This window comes from Bufo bufo, chromosome 1 (genome assembly GCF_905171765.1).
Source record: "Bufo bufo chromosome 1, aBufBuf1.1, whole genome shotgun sequence".
NCBI classification, from domain to species: domain Eukaryota; kingdom Metazoa; phylum Chordata; class Amphibia; order Anura; family Bufonidae; genus Bufo; species Bufo bufo.
In genome coordinates this window covers 233,239,260-233,257,950 of record NC_053389.1, presented here as the reverse complement: position 1 = coordinate 233,257,950, position 18,691 = coordinate 233,239,260, and the positions used below count along the sequence as shown (strand labels likewise).

Below are 18,691 nucleotides of genomic sequence, written 5' to 3'. Positions count from 1 at the left end.
CTGTCTGTATGGATGTGTGTCAATATAGGTTTACCATTCTATAGAACAAGTGGAGAGGGACAATTGGAGCATGGTCATACCTGTTGGGATTTGTAGTCCTGCACTGAGTACTGAGCCCCCGTGCTGTGGGTGTGCACACATATTATTACCTCTGATATAAAGTACCTTGTAGCTCTGCTATACACAATATAGCGTTCTCCTCCCCCTGCAGGATCCTCCTCTAACCGCTAGGGGGCAGCAGAGCTGTAACTAATTCGGGCGCAGAGAAGAAGCTGCCTCTGCTCCACGGCTGGCCGTCATCCCGGTGTCGCCGGGGCCCCTTCAGCAGGCACCCCGGGATCCCGAGTCCCCGGAATCATGTGCATCCTCCAGTGACTGCCGCATTTACCGGATATTAGGAAAAATTCCCGGGATGTCACATCTTCCAAGCTGCAGCCTCCTCCGGGTGTCACACCCTCCTCTGCACCCCCAGGTCAGTGCATCCCCCAGCACCCCAATAACTGGACTCATGGACCTCTGCCGGATGAAGCCTCTGCTATCAACTACCTCCTAGCAGCTGTGCCTCCTTCTATCTACTACCTCTGCAATCCACCAGCATCACTGCCAGCAGTCACCCTATATTGCTGGGACTGTCACTTTATTCCCTGTGTACCCCAAGCCTCTTCTGTGCACCTGTATCCACTGCTGTTACTGTACACCAGCACCCCCATACATCCTGACCCTGTTACCCCAGATATTACTGGCCAGGGATTTTACACCAATATTCCAACATATCTGATGGTTTACAAGATGCATCCCTATTATTTCCCCAGGTTATGCTTTTAAGGGCCTAGACACACCCCTTTATTCAGGCACCCTCTTATTTCCAGTACATCCAGATTCACCCCTGCCCCCCAATATATCACCTAGATTCTCGCATGTTCTCTTTATAGATTATTTTTCACTTTGGATTTAATGCATTCCTGTTGGCTGTAGCAACCTCATAATCACCTCCCTATCCTGTGTAGTTTGTCATTTTTCTCATATATAGTCCCTAACCCCCGACATCCTGCCCTCTCCACTCTCCCCACTACCCGTGGCCCCCTCGTGCCCACCCTCCTTGGCCCCCTCTTCCACCTCCTCCAGTCTGGGGATGAAGGCTGGAGAGTTCCCACATGGGGGTCCAGGAAGGTTGCCAGGAGGGGGCCCCGGCTGTGCCCTTCGTGGCTGTTATAAGGTGCTCTCCGTGGTGCTGTTGCTGGCACAGGGGGCTTTGCTAGACCTCTACCTGATTGCCGGCACTGACCTGTACTGGTGTTCGTGGATAGCCACTGACCTGGTTGTGGTTGCTGGATGGGGGATCTTCTACTCCAAGAACAGCAGGGGTCAAAGAACCTATCATGGGTCTCTCAGCTCCACCGGATATGGACAAGTTCATCGGCCAAAGAAAGGGCCTTTTGCTTATAGCCACCTTGCTTGGCTGATATATGCTATAGCGTTCACCCCAAAGGTGACACTTATACTCTGTACCCCAATAGTGGATCAGATAGAGGCTGGGGTACCACTGGGCAGCACAGGTTTTAGACTGACTGTGGCTCTCTCGGTCCCACTCCTGTGGTCTTTGGTGCGCTCGCTCAGTGTTGACCCACGAGGATGGCCACACCAAAGAGCAAGTGGTTATTTCCTTGCCTCCTGCCTGGATCTGCTTGACAGCTATGCCCTCCTGGAACCAATGCTGGAAGGGAAACTACCGCTAACCCCTCTAATCTACTACCCTCTATTGGTTGTCTACTTTGTGGCTTTGGCATCCCCCGTGCTCTGGTTGTCAGAGTTGGACTCAGCGGTTCCTGCTGGCCGTTGTCGGCTTTTCCTTCGCCTCCTTTGCAGCTCATTGGTGGATGCTCCTCTATTGGCTGTTCGTTGCTTCTTGATGTTGGGTCCAGCGAGCCAGCCTATGTCTGTATTTATGTTAAAGAATGTCTTCTTCTTGGCCTGCCGCTGGCTGGAGGTCTTAGAGCTCTGCTGCCTCCTAAAATCTCCTGGTCCTGACCACATGGACCGCCCTCCAGGACAGTTCAGCCACTGCGTGTCTGAAAACGACATGGGGCCTCATGCTTACGTCAATACCCTGGCTGTGACATCACAGAACTGATCTACCCCATCAACAACGACTCCCCCCCAATCCTTCAATGGACACTTCTCTTCTACTTTTGCCAACACTGCCATGAAAAGATGTAAGGGCCCAGATTCCTCCGAGTTGATCTCACACCACTTTAAAGATCTAAATATGAAGGGTGCTCCATATTTATCAAGTCAGATCGTCTTCGTTGCCCATTGCAACCAATCAGAGCTCAGTTTTAATTTTCCAGCGCATTATAAGAAATTAAAGCTGACCTCTGGTTGGTTGCTATGGACGACAAAGACAATCTTAGCTTTGATATAGAAGGCCCATACCGTATGGCAATCATAGAATTCTGGGAGGTCTTGTGATCTTTATGGGGTTGGTGGAGACAAACCAATATCATAGGGTTGGGGGGGAAAAAGAACATGATGGTATATCTGTGGTAGCTCAAAGATGATTTATTTGTAGATGTCATAAGGTCACCCTCTGTGAGACCCTGTAATAGGTTATAATGGGAGGTAAAGGGAACCCAGCACCAGCACAATGTACAGTCACAGCAAGTGCATCGAATAAGCACCCCACAAAGTGCCAAGAAGATATTTCACCCGCCCTGACTCTTTAAATGACACCTGCTGCGGTAAAGTAACCATACCGGGTGCCATTGCTCTCTCTAGTATAATTTAAAGGGAACCTGTCACCGGGATTTTGTGTATAGAGCTGAGGACATGGGTTGCTAGATCGCCGCTAGCACATCCGCAATATCCAGTCCCCATAGCTCTGTGTGCTTTTATTGTGTAAAAAACCCGATTTGATACATATGCAAATTAACCTGAGATGAGTCCTATACGTGAGTCATCTCAGGTTAAATTGCATATGTATCAAATCGTTTTTTTTTTACACAATAAAAGCACACAGAGCTATGGGGACTGGGTATTGCGGATGTGCTAGCGGCCATCTAACAACCCATGTCCTCAGCTCTATACACAAAATCCCGGTGACAGGTTCCCTTTAAGTATTGGTAACATGGAAAGGGTTTATTTAAGACTCCAGTTGAGAAGATCTGTGTCTCAATGATGTGTCTGAAGATTTATAGGTGCACCTATCCTTTCATTTTCCTTTAAATTAAAAAAAAAGTGTGTAAGTGGGTTAATTTTCCATCATTTGACAAGTAATGCATGTGACCATCAGAACCTTAATACTAACAATGGCTGGGTGTAAGTTTATAGAGTGTGATCCCCATGTACTGAGGTTGTGGTCACAGACAGGATAAATATATATTTAAAGGGGAGCTGTCAATATAGAATTATCTTTACAGTGAAAAAGAAAATAATCCCAGCTGGATTATATAGAGAAATGGTATTAAAGCCGCTGCAGGTTACTTCTGTCTGGGTTACCCCTCCAGTTCAATGTAACTGCAGTACTCACATCTACCTGCAGGTGTCACTTTAACCAAGCTGGCCAATATAAGCAAGTTACCCCTAGAGATTATAATAGAAAATATAATTATTTTGTACGAAAATATTTAGAGAAAATATATTGTACTGTATTAAATGAGAAAGTCAGAAGTAAAATAATATTCAAAGTAATGCAGGAAAAAAAAAATGCTTACATTTCTCATCTTCTCTCCCGGTTCTGTCGCCAAGTGGGCTGGCTGCGGACCGCCATTATGTACTGATTACACCAATCAGGTCTGTGCCCTGACGCTAGCACTGCCGTATCTCTTCTTGAATTGGCCTACCGGCTCTTGTAGGTCTTCAGTTTTCTTAAAATAGAATTGATGTATTTTTAAACACATTCCGAGGTTCAGGATAATATGTATTATTTTTTTAGTTTTTATTTGAATGTAATATTTTTTGTTGCCAACTAATTCGTTTTGCTTTGAATTTTTTAATGATGATGCCTTTTACTTGTTTAACAATGCAATGAAATTCCTTTAATGCATACTCTACAGAAAGTCTGATAATCTGCCATCATTTTTTGGCTTTCTTTCTGAAAGTTCTCAGTTCATAGAAGTAGGATTTCTGTACTTTTCTATCAACAACCTATAATCAGGAAGATCCAGCACGACAGGCCCCATTAATGCTGGATTAAAGGAATTTGACTGTATTTGTAGTGCTATTAGCAATATGCATGCAGCTAGTTTCAGTCATGGTGATTATCAGTTTCTTCTTGCTGCTGTTCCCTGTATATTGCCACTGGAGGGCAGCGGTAGTCTGAAAGTTATGGTGATATATGTTGCCATGACTACTGCTGGGATCGGTGCAGTGGCTAACAGTCACTAGTGCGGTACTAGGGAAGAAACAATGCCATCTGAATATTTGATGGACTGTCGCTTTAACATTGTCTTTGTAGTCAACAGATCTAAATCAAACTTGTTCCTGTTCCTTTAGAATTTTTGCAGCAAACATTTATATCACCTGGAAACCATCAACAAGCAGGTTAACTGCTATTGCCATACCATATTTTAACAATGCCTTGTGCAAGTTCCCGAGACACAGAGCTTATTAAATTTGAGTACCTAATACCAGCATTGTATATTCTAATTAGCTGGATGGCAGGGGGCATTAAGGGTGCACTCACATGTTGCAGTCAAACCTCAGTTTTACCGCGGCCATGCTGGCTGGTTTCACACTGCATGTCAGCCTCCCTCTGGGCTTTCCATCAGGGTATATGTTTCAATACTAAAAATGAGTAATCAGTTGTATACCTCAACTGGAACCCTCTTTAAAGTGAATGTACCTATTGTACGTTTTTGGATATATTGACGGAAATCCAAGTAGGATGCAAAAATGCAGTGTGAACTCACTCTAAGGGTACAACCACATGGCACGGTCATGTCGCGATTGCAACACAGCTGCTCTTCGGGCATGTACCCGTGCAGCCATATGGGACACAGCAGACTCTGATTAAACTAATGAAGACAACCATTAGGCCCCTTTCAGACGAGTTAGGGCTCATGCACACGAACGTATGGGTTCCGCTCCGTGCATTGGGCACCGCAATTTGTGGTCCCCAATGCACGGAGAACGCTCGTGAGGCCTCCGGGACGGATCCAGACCCATTCAACTTGAATGAGTCCGCATCCCTCTGTTCCGCAAAAAGATAGGACATGTTCTATATTTTTGCGGAACGGAAGTACGAAACGGAACCGCACAGAAGCACTCCGTAGGGTTCCGTTCCGTGCTTTCATTCCGTACCGCTCCAGATTTGTGGACCCATTGAAGTGAATGGGTCCGCATCGTTGATGCGGAATGCACATGGAACGGTGTCCGTTTATTGCGGATCCGCATATGCGGTCTGCAGTATGGAAACTAAACCCATACGTTCGTGTGCATGAGCCCTTAGTGTCACGCTCCAGACTCGCAGCACCCGGCCTGAACTTCCAGCATTGACAGTTCGCATAGCATTATATTGCTTTATGATGCTATGTAACCCTTACAGTTCAGGAATGTATTGTATAACACTGACACCATCATGTCACTTATCCAGTACATTCCAGACCGCTGGAGCGTGACACTCGCTTGCCTGAAAGGGACCTTAACAACGCAGACTGACTAAACAGTGCAGTCTTTTTTCACTTAATCAGTACCCACTGTGGCCTATATGACCGCTCGTTACTCGACTGAAGCGCAGCCAGATCGCAACTACAACATAACCGCCATGTGGTCATACCCTAAGAGTGAAAGCGCATATTCATCAGCACACAATTATACAGCAAGATAAACAGATCTGTGAACAGCTGCTTGTTGGTGATTACGAGGGACTGGAGATTTGTTTAAAGGGGTTGTCTCACTTGAGAAAATGGCATTTATCATGTAGATAAAATTAATACAAGGCACTTGCTAATGTATTGTGATTGTCCATATTGCTTCCTTTTCTAGCATGAATCCTTTTTCCATCACAGTATACATTGCCTGTCTCCAGGGGTTACGGCCACTGCTTCATCACAGATACGAGGTGGACGAGAGCTGCATTATTTTCCTATAGTGTGCAAACACGACCATCACTACTGGATTGCAGGGTGGTCGTAACCCCTGGATACAAGCAAGTGTATAATGTGATGGAAAAATGAATCCAGCCAGAAAAGGAAGCAATATAGACAATCACAATACATTAGTAAGGCTACTTTCACACTTGCGGTAGCCTTTTTCAGCAGGCTGCTGGATCCGTGCTATCTCAAGTCCACCGTGCCTCTGGAGGTCCGGCCACAGCATGGCAAACATTCTGAGAGGGGGCCGGGATAAAACTACAGCACGCTGCGGTTGTTGCCCGGCCGCCTCTCGGCATGCTTGCCGTGCTGCGGCTGGACTTCCGGCCCGCCCCCATTATAGTGAAAGGGGCCGGAGCAGACTTCAAGCGGCACGGTGGACTTGAGATAGCACGGATCCAGCAGGCTGTTCCCCCACCGAAACAGCCTGCTGAAAAAGGCTACCGCAAGTGTTTAAGTAGCCTTAGTGCCTTGCATTAACCTTCTCTGCATGCTAAATGCCATTTGCTAAAGTGAGACAACCCCTTTAAGGCTGCACAAAATAAAACCTGAAGGAACAGTTATTAAATGATTACAAAAGTTCTTTGTGGCATCAGCTTCAGGGGGAAAATGGTTTGCAGTTTGGGTGGTGCACCAGTAAAATATTTCATGGCTAGGCACCCCCCCCCTCATTGTGAGTTTGTGTGTAAAGGACAACCACTGGCTGATTTTAGGGGGATGCCAGGACCTGGGAGATTTGCCAACTTGTCCAAGAGTTCTCCCCTTTTTCCTGTAGCTCCCCAGGTGGTTTCCTACATTTCCTGATTTAGACAGGATCAGAAGTAGAGCGTCCTAACAAGTTCATAAATTTATTCTGGTTTCAAAAAATTTGAAAACCAGTTCCATCCAGGATGTGGAAGTGTTGGCCATAGCAACCAATGAGATGACGTCTGTGATTTTCTAACCTGCACTACAAAGATACAAGCTGATATTTGATTGGTTGCTGTGGTTCTATTCCACTGCTTACATTTTCTAGCAAAAAAGCGATCTGATTGGTTGCTGTCTGCACATGAGGCCCATTGGTTTATCAATGCCACGGTGATTATTGCCCTGCTCTGATGTTGGCGGCAGTGATCAGCACTATTACCGCTCCTTAAAAACCATGGCAACAGGGCTATTGTGGCCGCCATAAGTAGCAGTCCTAGGAAATGTGCCCGGTACTACTCAAAAGCATCCATAGTGTATACATGGTGTCTTCCCCCATTGATTGCACCTGTGATGCGGTTTTACATATAAATTTTTCCTAGAACTGGTACAGTGGCCGCCAGTTGGCAAGACTCTTCTGTAACATCGCAGTGATGAAACTCCTGCAACATCTGATGTCATCATTATCCATATAATACTTACAATAAGGGCTGTTCTTCTAGAGACATCACTCACTTATATGAGCTGATCGTAAATGCAACAAGGTACTCAGGAGATCAATGACAAACCTGGCGACATCGCACCAAGGGCTGCATCTCAGGTTCTCACACTCAACAATGCACAGCCACAGGACAGAAAATGGCCACCACCAGACCTATGGCACCAGTACTACACCCATGAGTGGCGAAATATAGGAGAGATATTGAACAATGCATGTGATTCCTGTGCAAAAAAGTGAATATTTTCTGTATCATAGTGTTTTATAAAAGCCGGCTGATCTGCGTCTGTAAAGATTCTGTATGATTCAGCACCGCAATGTCACAAAAATGTAAGATTTATTTTTATATCATCTGTCATATTACAGCGCTGAGGGTGGGAGTTCTAACTCATCCAACATTGTCCTGACTACCTAATCTGAATATCTATAAAATGATAGCACCAACTTAATATATCTTCCCCTGTCTACAAGAATATAAATGCTATTGGACTGTCCCCTATGTACAAGAATATACCTACTGTAATACTGCCCTTATGTACAATATAACTACTATAATACTGCTCCTATGTACCAGAATATAACTACTGTAATACTGCCCCTATGTACAAGAATATAACTACTGTAATACTGCCTCCTATGTACAAGAATATAACTACTGTAATACTGCCTCCTATGTACAAGAATATAACTACTATAATACTGCTCCTATGTACAACAATATAACTACTATAATACTGGCCCCTATGTACAAGAATATAACTACTATAATACTGCTTCTATGTACAAGATTATAACTGCTATAATACTGCCTCCTATGTACAAGAATATAACTACTATAACACTGCCTCCTATGTACAAGAATATAACTACTATAATACTGCCTCCTATGTACAAGAATATAACTACTAATATTCTTGCACATAGGGGCAGTATTAAACTACTATAACACTGCCTCCTATGTACAAGAATATAACTACTATAATACTGCCCCTATGTGCAAGAATATAACTACTATAATACTGCCTCCTATGTACAAGAATATAACTACTAATATTCTTGCACATAGGGGCAGTATTAAACTACTATAACACTGCCTCCTATGTACAAGAATATAACTACTATAATACTGCCCCTATGTGCAAGAATATAACTACTATAATACTGCCTCCTATGTACAAGAATACAACTACTATAACACTGCCTCCTATGTACAAGAATATAACTACTGTAATACTGCCCCTATGTACAACAATATAACTACTATAGTACTGCCTCCTATGTACAAGAATATAACTACTATAATACTGTCTCCTATGTACAAGAATATAACTACTATAGTACTGCCTCCTATATACAAGAATATAACTACTATAGTACTGGCCCCTATGTACAAGAATATAACTACTATAATACTGCCTCCTATGTACAAGAATATAACTACTATAATACTGTCCCTATGTACAAGACAGTAACTACAATAATACTGCCGCTGTGTACAAGACAATGTGTATCTATGATGCAGCCCCTATGTTCAACATAATAACCACTATAAATTCTCCCCCTGTGAACTAGCAGTATTGAGCCCTGCAAAACTGCTAAATTTTATAGCTCCAAGGTCCTACTCCCTTTAAGCAGTCAAAGTTTAATGATAAAATTCTTCTTTCTTCAGCTACAACTAGAGGGAGACCATTGCATTTGGATTTATAACAGTGTTATATCAGCTGTATAAATCAGTAGACTGTGAGCTCCCTCTAGTGGTGGCTGAGGTTTTGGAGTCTGTATCAGGTCCAATCATTATAAAGATGTATTATATAAACAAATCTGCTCAGATTTGGGGATCTGGGTTTGCTGAATTGGAATTGAAAAGTCAGAGTGTGGACTGAATCAGACAGACGCTGTGTACAGACGCCCCGGAGATGTTGCCCGCTTGCACTGTAACTGTATTAACTGATGATTAAATGGTGATATCCTGTCTGCCGTGCCTCTTGTGATTATTGGGCAATGATGACACAACTCAATGTGATTGGTTTCTTCATTTACTGATTGTAGTGATTATAAGTACAGATAAATGCAGAGATTCAGACGAACAACTGATCTATCCAAGTCATAACAATTCCTTTAGGGCTCATTCAGACGGCCGTATGCTGTCAGCAAAAATGCGGATCCGTTTTTTTGCGGACAGTTCAGCATGTCCGCAAATAAACGGATTGCATTCAGTTCTTTTGCTGATCCATAGACTTCAATAGGGCCATGTGCTGATTTTCACTGACAACTATAGGACAGGTTTAATTTTTTGCTGAGCCTTGCAATGGAAGAAAAGGGCCCCATAGAAATGAATGGGACAGCATCTAATCCGCAAAAAAAACGGATCCGCATTTTTGCGGACAGCATACGGCCATCTAAATGATCCCTTACTCTGGCATGTTATCCAAGATCTGGAATATCATACCATGTGCGATTGTGGAATTACAGTAGAATACCATTAATCTGGTAGACTGAAAATTTTACTTTACCAGTTTGGGGCAAAAATAGAAATATATTCTGAATAATTAGATATTTTACAATACATATACAGTATATACATACATAGTTGTCCAAGAAGATGCCAGATTTAGGCTAATCTCACTTTCAGTTCTTTCACAGGCTCTGGGGGGGCCAGCGCTATGCTGACAGTCACTTGCTTTGATCAGTAAATGGTGGTTAAGGAGGACCTGTCAACTACTTACATTCTGTATGCAATTACAATTTTGGAGCATCATTTACTATAACTGTAGGTTGTGCCATTCCTCTATTATTCCCAGTATAAACTGACCATTTCCCTTGTCAAATGGGTGTGTCCCTGCACAGTCTGATAATGTCAGCACTGATTGGACAGAGTCAGACTGTGCAGGGACACCCCCCCAACTGGTAACAGTTTATTTATAAACTTCAAGTAGGAATAAAAGAGGAATGGCACAACATAGAGGTGTAAGAATACAAGCTCCAGAATTGTCATTTCACATTGAATACAATTATTTACCAAAACAGACATGTCAGGAGTGGTCAAGAAGGGTGGCAACGAAGACCAATCTCCTGTTACATGGTTCTAGCCAGAACACCAATCTAAGAGGGGTGGGTGATAAATCCCGCTCCACTTCCATCATGTGTTGGGTACGTGTTTACACTTTGTTGTAACCCGAAGAAACCAATTTTTGGGAAATATTTCTCCATAAATCTGGTTTGAATTTTTTTCTAATTCGAAGATATTGGCCATAGAGAATATTTTGTTAATGAACTGGTTCCCCTGTCAGCGCTCAGTTTTATCCCTCATTTCTATTTGGATTTTATTGCGGGGTCCACGTGAAACCAGAGGGAACGTACGTCAGCTGAAGGAATTCGGGGTTTAGCATCCCCTTGGCAATCTAGCTGTTGTGAAACTACAACTCCCAGCATGCTCCATTCCATTCTATGAGAGTTCAGAAAACAGTTGAGCAGCTTTGCATGCTGGGAGTTGTAGTTTCACAACAGCTGGAGTGCAAAGGTTGCTGAACCCTGATCTACGTCATATCCAGAGATGTGTGTGCACATTTCTTCATGATAAGTGCAACACAATCACGAGACATAAAGCTACAGAGGGTCCTTCACATGGGAGTGGCTCTCTCCGCTTTTCTATGCCAGGAGTGGTGACAGGTCCTCTCTAAGGGTCCTGGTATAGCTTTTGAATGGGCTCTCTGGACAAACAAGCTACTCCTTGGTGCAAACACATTTTCTCCAGAGCATCCAAGGATGTACCTCAGATGCCCGGCACCCAAGGCTTGTGACCACCACAAATCTGAATATATCACTATTACATAGTATTTCCCTGTTATTGGATTGTATTATGTATGGAGCAGTTATGTGGTCACTTAGGCACCATATGGCGATACAACGTTAGAACTGTACTGTAAATACTGGCTGTGACAATGTATTAGGTATAACCACATAACGGTTACTGGCCCTAGGTATATCTAGGGTTGGGCGATATACCGGTATCACTCTATACCGCGGTATTAAAAAAAAACTGCGATATGGCGATATCGCTGTTTCCTAATTACCGCGGTATTTCGTGACGTCATAGAAGCGGTCATGTGCGCTGACCGCTTCTAAATCTGCGTCCGCCCGCCCCAGCATGAACCGATACTGGACATTTGCAGAGTACTTGTACTCGTGCAAATGTCCCCGATACCACTGCCGATACCTGCTGGCCGCTTGCGGCGGCGCTCTTAGCAGTTCGGCGTGGGGGAAGGAATTCTGTGACTCGCATTCCCGGCACCCGACCTCTGAGAGGACGCTGTGATCCGTGCAATTAACCCCTCAGGTGTGGCACCTGAGGGGTTAATTGCGCGGATCACAGCGTTCTGTCAGAGGTTGGGTGCCGGTAATGTTCTTCAGTCTATGCATGTTAATGGGCAGTGAGCAGCATGTTAGTGAGCAGCATTATACTCACGTGCGCCGTGGCCGCCGGTCGCTCCTTCTTCTCATAGGTCTGTGCGGCGCATTGCTAATGCTATAAGCATTAGCAATGCGCCGCACAGACAGAAGAAGGAGCGACCGGCGGCCACAGCGCATGTGAGTATAATGCTGCTCACTAACATACCATAGCAGACAGGACTTCAGTAGCGTCCTGGCTGCCATGGTAACCGATCGGAGCCCCAGCATTACACTGCTGGGACTCCGATCGGAACTGCCCACTGCCACCAATGATGGTAGGGGGAGGGGAACCCTGTGGCCACTGCCACCAATGATTAATACTGGGGAGGGAGGGCACTGCCCACTGTCACCAATGATGGGGGGGAGGAGGGGGACCCTGTGGCCACTGCCACCAATGATTAATACTGGGGAAGGGGGGGGGGGGTGAGTTACCAGAGGGGGCTGATAAGAGGGAGAGGCTGGGGAGCTGATTAGAGGCTGGGGGGCACATGAGAGGCTGATCAGAGGCTGGGGGGCACATGAGAGGCTGGGGGGCTGAATTAACCCTGTAATGTTTTTGTTGTTACTAGAAGTCAATTGACTAGTTACAGATACCCGAAATGGTGAAAAATGACATATAAAAAGTATAACTATTAACGTCTCCTTGTGGCTGCCCCCATACAGTATAACGTCTCCTTGTGGCTGCCCCCATACAGTATAACGTCTCCTTGTGGCTGCCCCCATACAGTGTAACGTCTCCTTGTGGCTGTTCCCATACAGTGTAACGTCTCCTTGTGGCTGTTCCCATACAGTGTAACGTCTCCTTGTGGCCGCCCCATACAGTATAACGTCTCCTTGTGGCCGCCCCATACAGTATAACGTCTCCTTGTGGCCGCCCCATACAGTATAACGTCTCCTTGTGGCCGCCCCATACAGTATAACGTCTCCTTGTGGCCGCCCCATACAGTATAACGTCTCCTTGTGGCTGCCCCATACAGTATAACGTCTCCTTGTGGCCGCCCCATACAGTATAACGTCTCCTTGTGGCTGCCCCCATACAGTATAATGTCTCCTTGTGGCTGCCCCCATACAGTGTAACGTCTCCTTGTGGCTGCCCCCATACAGTATAATGTCTCCTTGTGGCCCCAAGTGTTTTTTTCTTCTAAATGGGCATTTATTGCGATATATATCGTTATAGCGATAAATTTCTTAATATCGTTATTGTGGGAATATTTTTGATATCGTCCAACCCTAGGTATATCACATGCTCTGCACCCACACTTGATCTAAAAAACAAAGTGCAGCTTTAGAAGTGACTGGTGTATAAGACAAAGTGCTCATAATATAGATTTAAACATTACTATTTATTCCCCTTTAACTGCATCCAAATTGCTGCGGTTCATTGTACCATATCCCAGATCTGAGTGGCAGTGCTTGTTATCAGTCCGACCCATGTCAACATGTAAGGACTGAAAATCCAGGTCATCATGTTCCTGATACACACTGAGATCATCTGCAGGAACGTCTATCTTATTCATTACTCTCTGGCCTCCCAGAACACTGTGCCTGAACCAGTCGTTCTGGGTTTCCCTCAAATCCATGGATGGCATGTTTGCATCAACCAACAATGGCTGTTGTTCATAAATTGCTCTTGATTCATCATCAAAGACCATGTCAGGGGCTAAGTGCTGATTGTCTAAGACGGTCTGGAAAAGGAACCTTTTTTGAGTTTTCATCAAGTCCTGGATGTCCTGGTCATGTGGTATAGATACATCCACTTGACATAAACGCTCATATACAGACTCCTCTTCATCATCCAAACAATCTTCTGACTTGTCATCTAAGACCATGATGGGAGCTCCTGATTGATCTTCAAAGATGCTCTTGCAGAAAAACATTTTCTGGGCTTCCCTTAAGTCCACAGATGGTATGCCTTGACTACATGGTATAGACGAGTCTATCTGAAGTAACGGGTCACTGAAGTCAACCATGCAAGCTGCTCTTGGATCTTCTGACCCGGATGACAACTCAGCTGCGTTGAAGGCCACGTCAGGGTTTATATGTTGTTCTGCTAAGATGCTCTGGCAGAAAAACCTTTTCTGGGCTTCACTCAAGTCCTCAGACTGGATGTCTTGGTCACTTGGTGTAGACAAGCCCATCTGATGTAAACGTTCATTACAAATTGGGGGAGACTCAACCAAGAATGGCTGCTGCCTAAAAGACGCTCTTAGCGCTTGGGTATTAAGAGACGGCTGTACAACTGTCACAGGTGAATACTCCTCAGTAAGTAGTGGTACCACACAAACACTTGAAGGTCCAAACTCAAGAGAAGGGTTTATTGACCTTATAGGATCTGGCTCGATGATGCATGGAGTTAACATGGAGAGAGAAGTCTCAGGCTGGCGGATCTGAGGGTAGATTCTACGGGTGCACTCATGTGCATGTTCTACCTCTTGTTCATCTCTGGATGCTTCTTCAGGTTGTGCTGGGGAAACCTGTTTCTCAAACCAATCAGAATGAGTTTCCTGCCAAGCCCGGCACTGCTCAATGGCCTTCAGCAAATGCGAGTAGCTTGGTTTTCCTTCTAGGTCAACGTTATATTGTATGTTGGGCTGATGATGCTCTATTCTTTGAATGCGGAATAAGAGGATTTGTAGGTTTTCAATCAGAGCATACTGTGGGCATATTTCAAGTGGAGAAGGTATATCTCCAACGTCACAGAGTTCACTGAAATACGCAACCACGTAGCGATCATAAGGCTTGGCTTTCTGGAAGTCAGGGAGGATGAGAGCCAATGCAGGGGTGAAAAGGTCCCCAAACATGTAACTGGTGTCCTCAGGCAATGCTACCCGTGCTTCCTGACAGTTCTTCATTGCCCTCCATTTTGCTTGTACCCCCCTGGAACAGAGAATAAGAATTGTCCCATTCATCTTCTCAATTTGGTCTTTTTGATAACTCAACCAGGTCATGGCACCTTTTACACCGATCTCTTGGCTTTGGTGCCGGTCCAGTACAACATCCAGGCCCCAAGTCACCCGAAGGAAATCTGCCAACCTAATGACAACGTTGACATAAAGTTCATGATCAGCAGAGTAAACCAGCCACACCTTCTGCTTCTTCAGTCCAGGTACAACAGGTGGCGGCAGCAAATTAGTAGTGGATTTAGAGCCTGTAGTGAAGAGAAAAGAAAATTACAAGATATACTAGTATGGCGTCTGCTTGCAACCTAATTTGATCAACCATCCTGTTTCCATTATGAAATACTGGAGTTTTTATATGCACCACTAGATGGCAGGAGAACAAGCATCGTCTCATGCACTTGACCATCTCACTTTCCACTTTCAGATTTATCATTTAATTTTCACCAAAATGCATGTCTGCAAGTTTTTCAACACCACTTGATCAAAAATGTATGCGCAAGTGGTGTTTCTCCGCTGTCCTCGACACGTTCCTGGAAAGGGGATGTGGAGAGGACGGAGACCCGTCACATTTATCAAATTCTATTCCAGTTTGCTGGTGTAAACCTACACCAGCCAGGGGCATATTCCTTGTTATAAATTAGGCAAAGCATCTGGCAGTGCACCTGGTTATATACAGTATATTACTCTATGAGAAGGACTAAGATGGTTTTCTGGGATTAGCATATTGACGGTCTATTCTTCTATGTTATCTATATTGGATCGGTGGTTGTACGACTCTTGGCACCATTGCCGATCAGCTGTTTGAAGGGGCTGTGATGCTCATGTGAGCTCTGCAGCCACTGAAAGGTATTGCAGCTGTGTCCCATTCATGTGAATGAGATGAAGCTATAATACACTGCGCCAATGCTTCTAAGTACACATGCTGAAAGATCAGGATTTGCCAGTGGCAGATTGTGCCAATTACGATCTGCCGACGGCAAACCACTGTACAGCATGGAGACGAGCGATGGCGTAGTGATCGCTCCTCCCCATGTTGGTGAGGAGATCGCTGCATGTAATAGCAGCTGTCTCCTCAGCAAGCGAGCAGGCAATTGCCAGGAAGGAACGCTTCCTTCCCAACAATTACCTCCGTGTTCGGGGTGTCTAATACACCTTTTACTGTGAACTTGACCCCAGTTTATGTGAGATTTGATTATGAGCTCCTGGAGACAAGAAATGATTACAGTCTGTGAACAGCGCTACAGAATATGTTAGCGCTATACAAGCATTGGGAAATAAATTAGTTAAGCATTCAACTTTGCATTTACTCACTTGATGGGGAGAAACAACCTGTAAGAGGAAAAAAAACTAAGTCTGTCATAAATTCCTAAAAAAAAAGAAGGCACAATCTTGACAACTCTGCCCACACTTTCCCCCTGTGAGTCAGGGACACCCACAATGAATCCAGAAGAATGGATTCATTTGCAGTGGGGGATGGGACTTTGCCTATTATCTTTAAATAGCTGATGTGTTGGATAAAGGGAATAACTGTGCCCCTGCCCCCGACATAGATATTTGCCAGTCCAGACTGGGAAAGCTGGGTAATGAAGTCCATCGGTTCATACGTTGTCTTTACATGATACAGACTCCAGAATGCTAAAACCTCCAAAGTTTGGTTCTTACCTCGAATCCTCCAAAAGAAGATTATTGTGACTGCGAAGGCCAAAATCGTCAAAGCTGCTGCAATCGGCCACACATAAACCTGTCCCCGCGGCACTGCAGATTCACCATAATAGCACACGTTACATATGACGTCTAGAACAGCAATCTCTGCAAATCTTTACTTGACTCTGACCATGAAATACATTAAAGGGGTTGTCCGAGTAATTTTTTTGTTCTTTCTATGTTCCTAACTAAGCAAATGTGACAGCTTTCCAATTAACTCACTTTATCTCCGGTGGCTGGTTTCTCAGATTTCACTGAGGGTCACATGACCTGTGATGTCAGCTTCTCTCCCTGCTCTGATAAAGGTCGTTTACAAGCCTGTAAACCAGACATCACTGTGCTGGCCACGCCCCCCTCACTGCCGTCTGCTCTCTGCTAGGACTCTTAACCCCTTCAGCTCTGCAGGCAGTGAGGAGACAATGCTGGGCACTGGAGCTGATATACTAGAGAGAGCATTACACAAGAAGGTAGGGGGAAGATCCTGTGTCTATTAGCAGTGTCATTATACAGCTGGGACTTGTAGTCCTACACATACAACATGCTGCAGAGTCTCCCAGCAGGCAGACATGTCACTCAGGGCAGCTCTTGTATCCACTCCCTTAGCAGTGTCATTATACAGCTGGGACTTGTAGTTCTACACATACAACATGCTGCAGAGTCTCCCAGCAGGCAGACATGTCACTCAGGGCAGCTCTTGTATTCACTCCCTTAGCAGAGCAGGGGGAGGGGCAGAGATTGTTTTTATTGCATGTAAACAAAGGGCCAGAAAAGAACCAGGGAAATAAGGAAATATTTTTTTTTTTTTGCATAAAACTTGCTTAGCTCAGTTATATATCAGATTTTCAGTATATATACTTTTATATTTTTTTCATAACTCGGACAACCCCTTTAAGTCTCACACTCCAGGCACATCATTATTTCTGAGCCTCAAAAACAGAACGCAGACGGTCATTTGTGGGACCTAATTTATATACGGTAGTCTTTTTAATAAATGGATCTGTAATCTGTACTCACCTATGGGTGTCTCAGTGCTAGGAGGAGGACATTTTGGAGAGTACCACTGCCGCACACAGTAGTGCTGACAATCTGGCATATAGGGCCAAACCTGAAAATAATGAGGTGATGTTACAAGACAACCATCTACAATGCTCTAGTGAACTGGGAGCTCTTTCTGAAAGCAGTTATTCTCACTTAAAGGGTTTTTCCAGGAGTTTTTTTTACTGGTGACCTATTCTCTGAAAAGTTCATCAGTATCTGATCGGTGGAGGTTCGACATCCAGGACCCCCACCGATCAGCTGTTTGAGAAGGCAGTAGTGCCATGGACTTCACCAGCTTTTCCTAGGCCGCGTGACGTCACGTTTATCGGTCACACGGCCTAGAAGCAGCTCAGTCCCATTGAAGTGAATAAGGCTGAGCTGTGATACTAAGTACAGCCACTGTATAGTGTATGGTGCTGTGCTTGGTGAGCAGAGAGAAGTCCGCAGCACTACTGCAAGAGCCGCTGTCTTCTCAATCAGCTGATCGGCAGGTGTCCCGGGTGTTGGACCCCCACCAATCGGATACTGATGACCTATCCAGAGGATAGGTCATCAGCAAGAAAAAACTCTCGGAAAGCCCCTTTAAAAATTTTCCACATACAACTCTCAGGGCTTTTCTGGCAGAAGAAGACCAAAGTCATCCCAGTATACGTAGTACAGCCAGTGACCAGCAGATGGCAATAGTCACTCGTCACCAACATTAGATATGAATATTTTATCAACCCCTTCCGCCTGGCTGCATTCTGGGTTAACCCCTTCAAAAGCTCTGTTCACTGTCTATGTGACTGACGGAGATAGCCAGTGCCGAAGTCTGCTGTCATTAAAACCATGGAGCTCTCGAATAAGGCCTCAAATGGCTTCCATAAAAAAAGCATATTGGAGGCTGTTAAAAGGGTCTTATGATGACCTATACTGAAGACGTCATCAACATCTGACACCCGGCACTGCCACTGATCAGCTGTTTGGAGAGGATGCGGTCTTACGGTGAGCGCTGTTCACAGCATGCCAAGCATAGCGCCATCCATTGTATAGTGGCTGTGCTTGGTATTACAGCCCAGGCTCATTCAGTTGAATGGGACTGAGCTGCGCCTAAGCCATGTGACCAATGA

The 18,691-nt window shown here is 44.8% G+C and overlaps 2 protein-coding genes across 6 annotated transcripts in view; one reads left to right on the top strand and one right to left on the bottom strand.

The window, feature by feature from the left end:
* Window positions 1–412: 412 nt before the first annotated feature.
* On the top strand, window positions 413–2,131 carry TMEM121B (transmembrane protein 121B). The gene is made up of 2 exons (XM_040432344.1): window positions 413–472; window positions 1,031–2,131. Exons 1-2 carry the CDS (start codon window positions 413–415, stop codon window positions 2,129–2,131), a joined length of 1,161 nt encoding a protein of 386 aa, XP_040288278.1.
* Window positions 2,132–13,253: 11,122 nt separating this feature from the next.
* IL17RA (interleukin 17 receptor A) overlaps window positions 13,254–18,691 on the bottom strand; it is a 29,564-nt gene continuing 24,126 nt past the window's right edge. Inside the window, exons 9-12 of one of the 5 annotated variants that reach the window (XM_040436724.1) lie at window positions 17,559–17,649; window positions 16,503–16,595; window positions 16,152–16,169; window positions 13,254–15,088 (exon numbers count right to left, since the gene is read on the bottom strand). In XM_040436724.1, the coding sequence (XP_040292658.1) occupies window positions 13,284–15,088; window positions 16,152–16,169; window positions 16,503–16,595; window positions 17,559–17,649 (2,007 nt within the window). In that variant the 3' untranslated portion in view covers window positions 13,254–13,283. Of the gene's footprint in view, window positions 15,091–16,151; window positions 16,170–16,502; window positions 16,596–17,558; window positions 17,650–18,691 lie in introns of all 5 variants that reach the window. The other 4 variants (XM_040436734.1, XM_040436743.1, XM_040436752.1 and 1 more) reach the window with 4 other exon arrangements.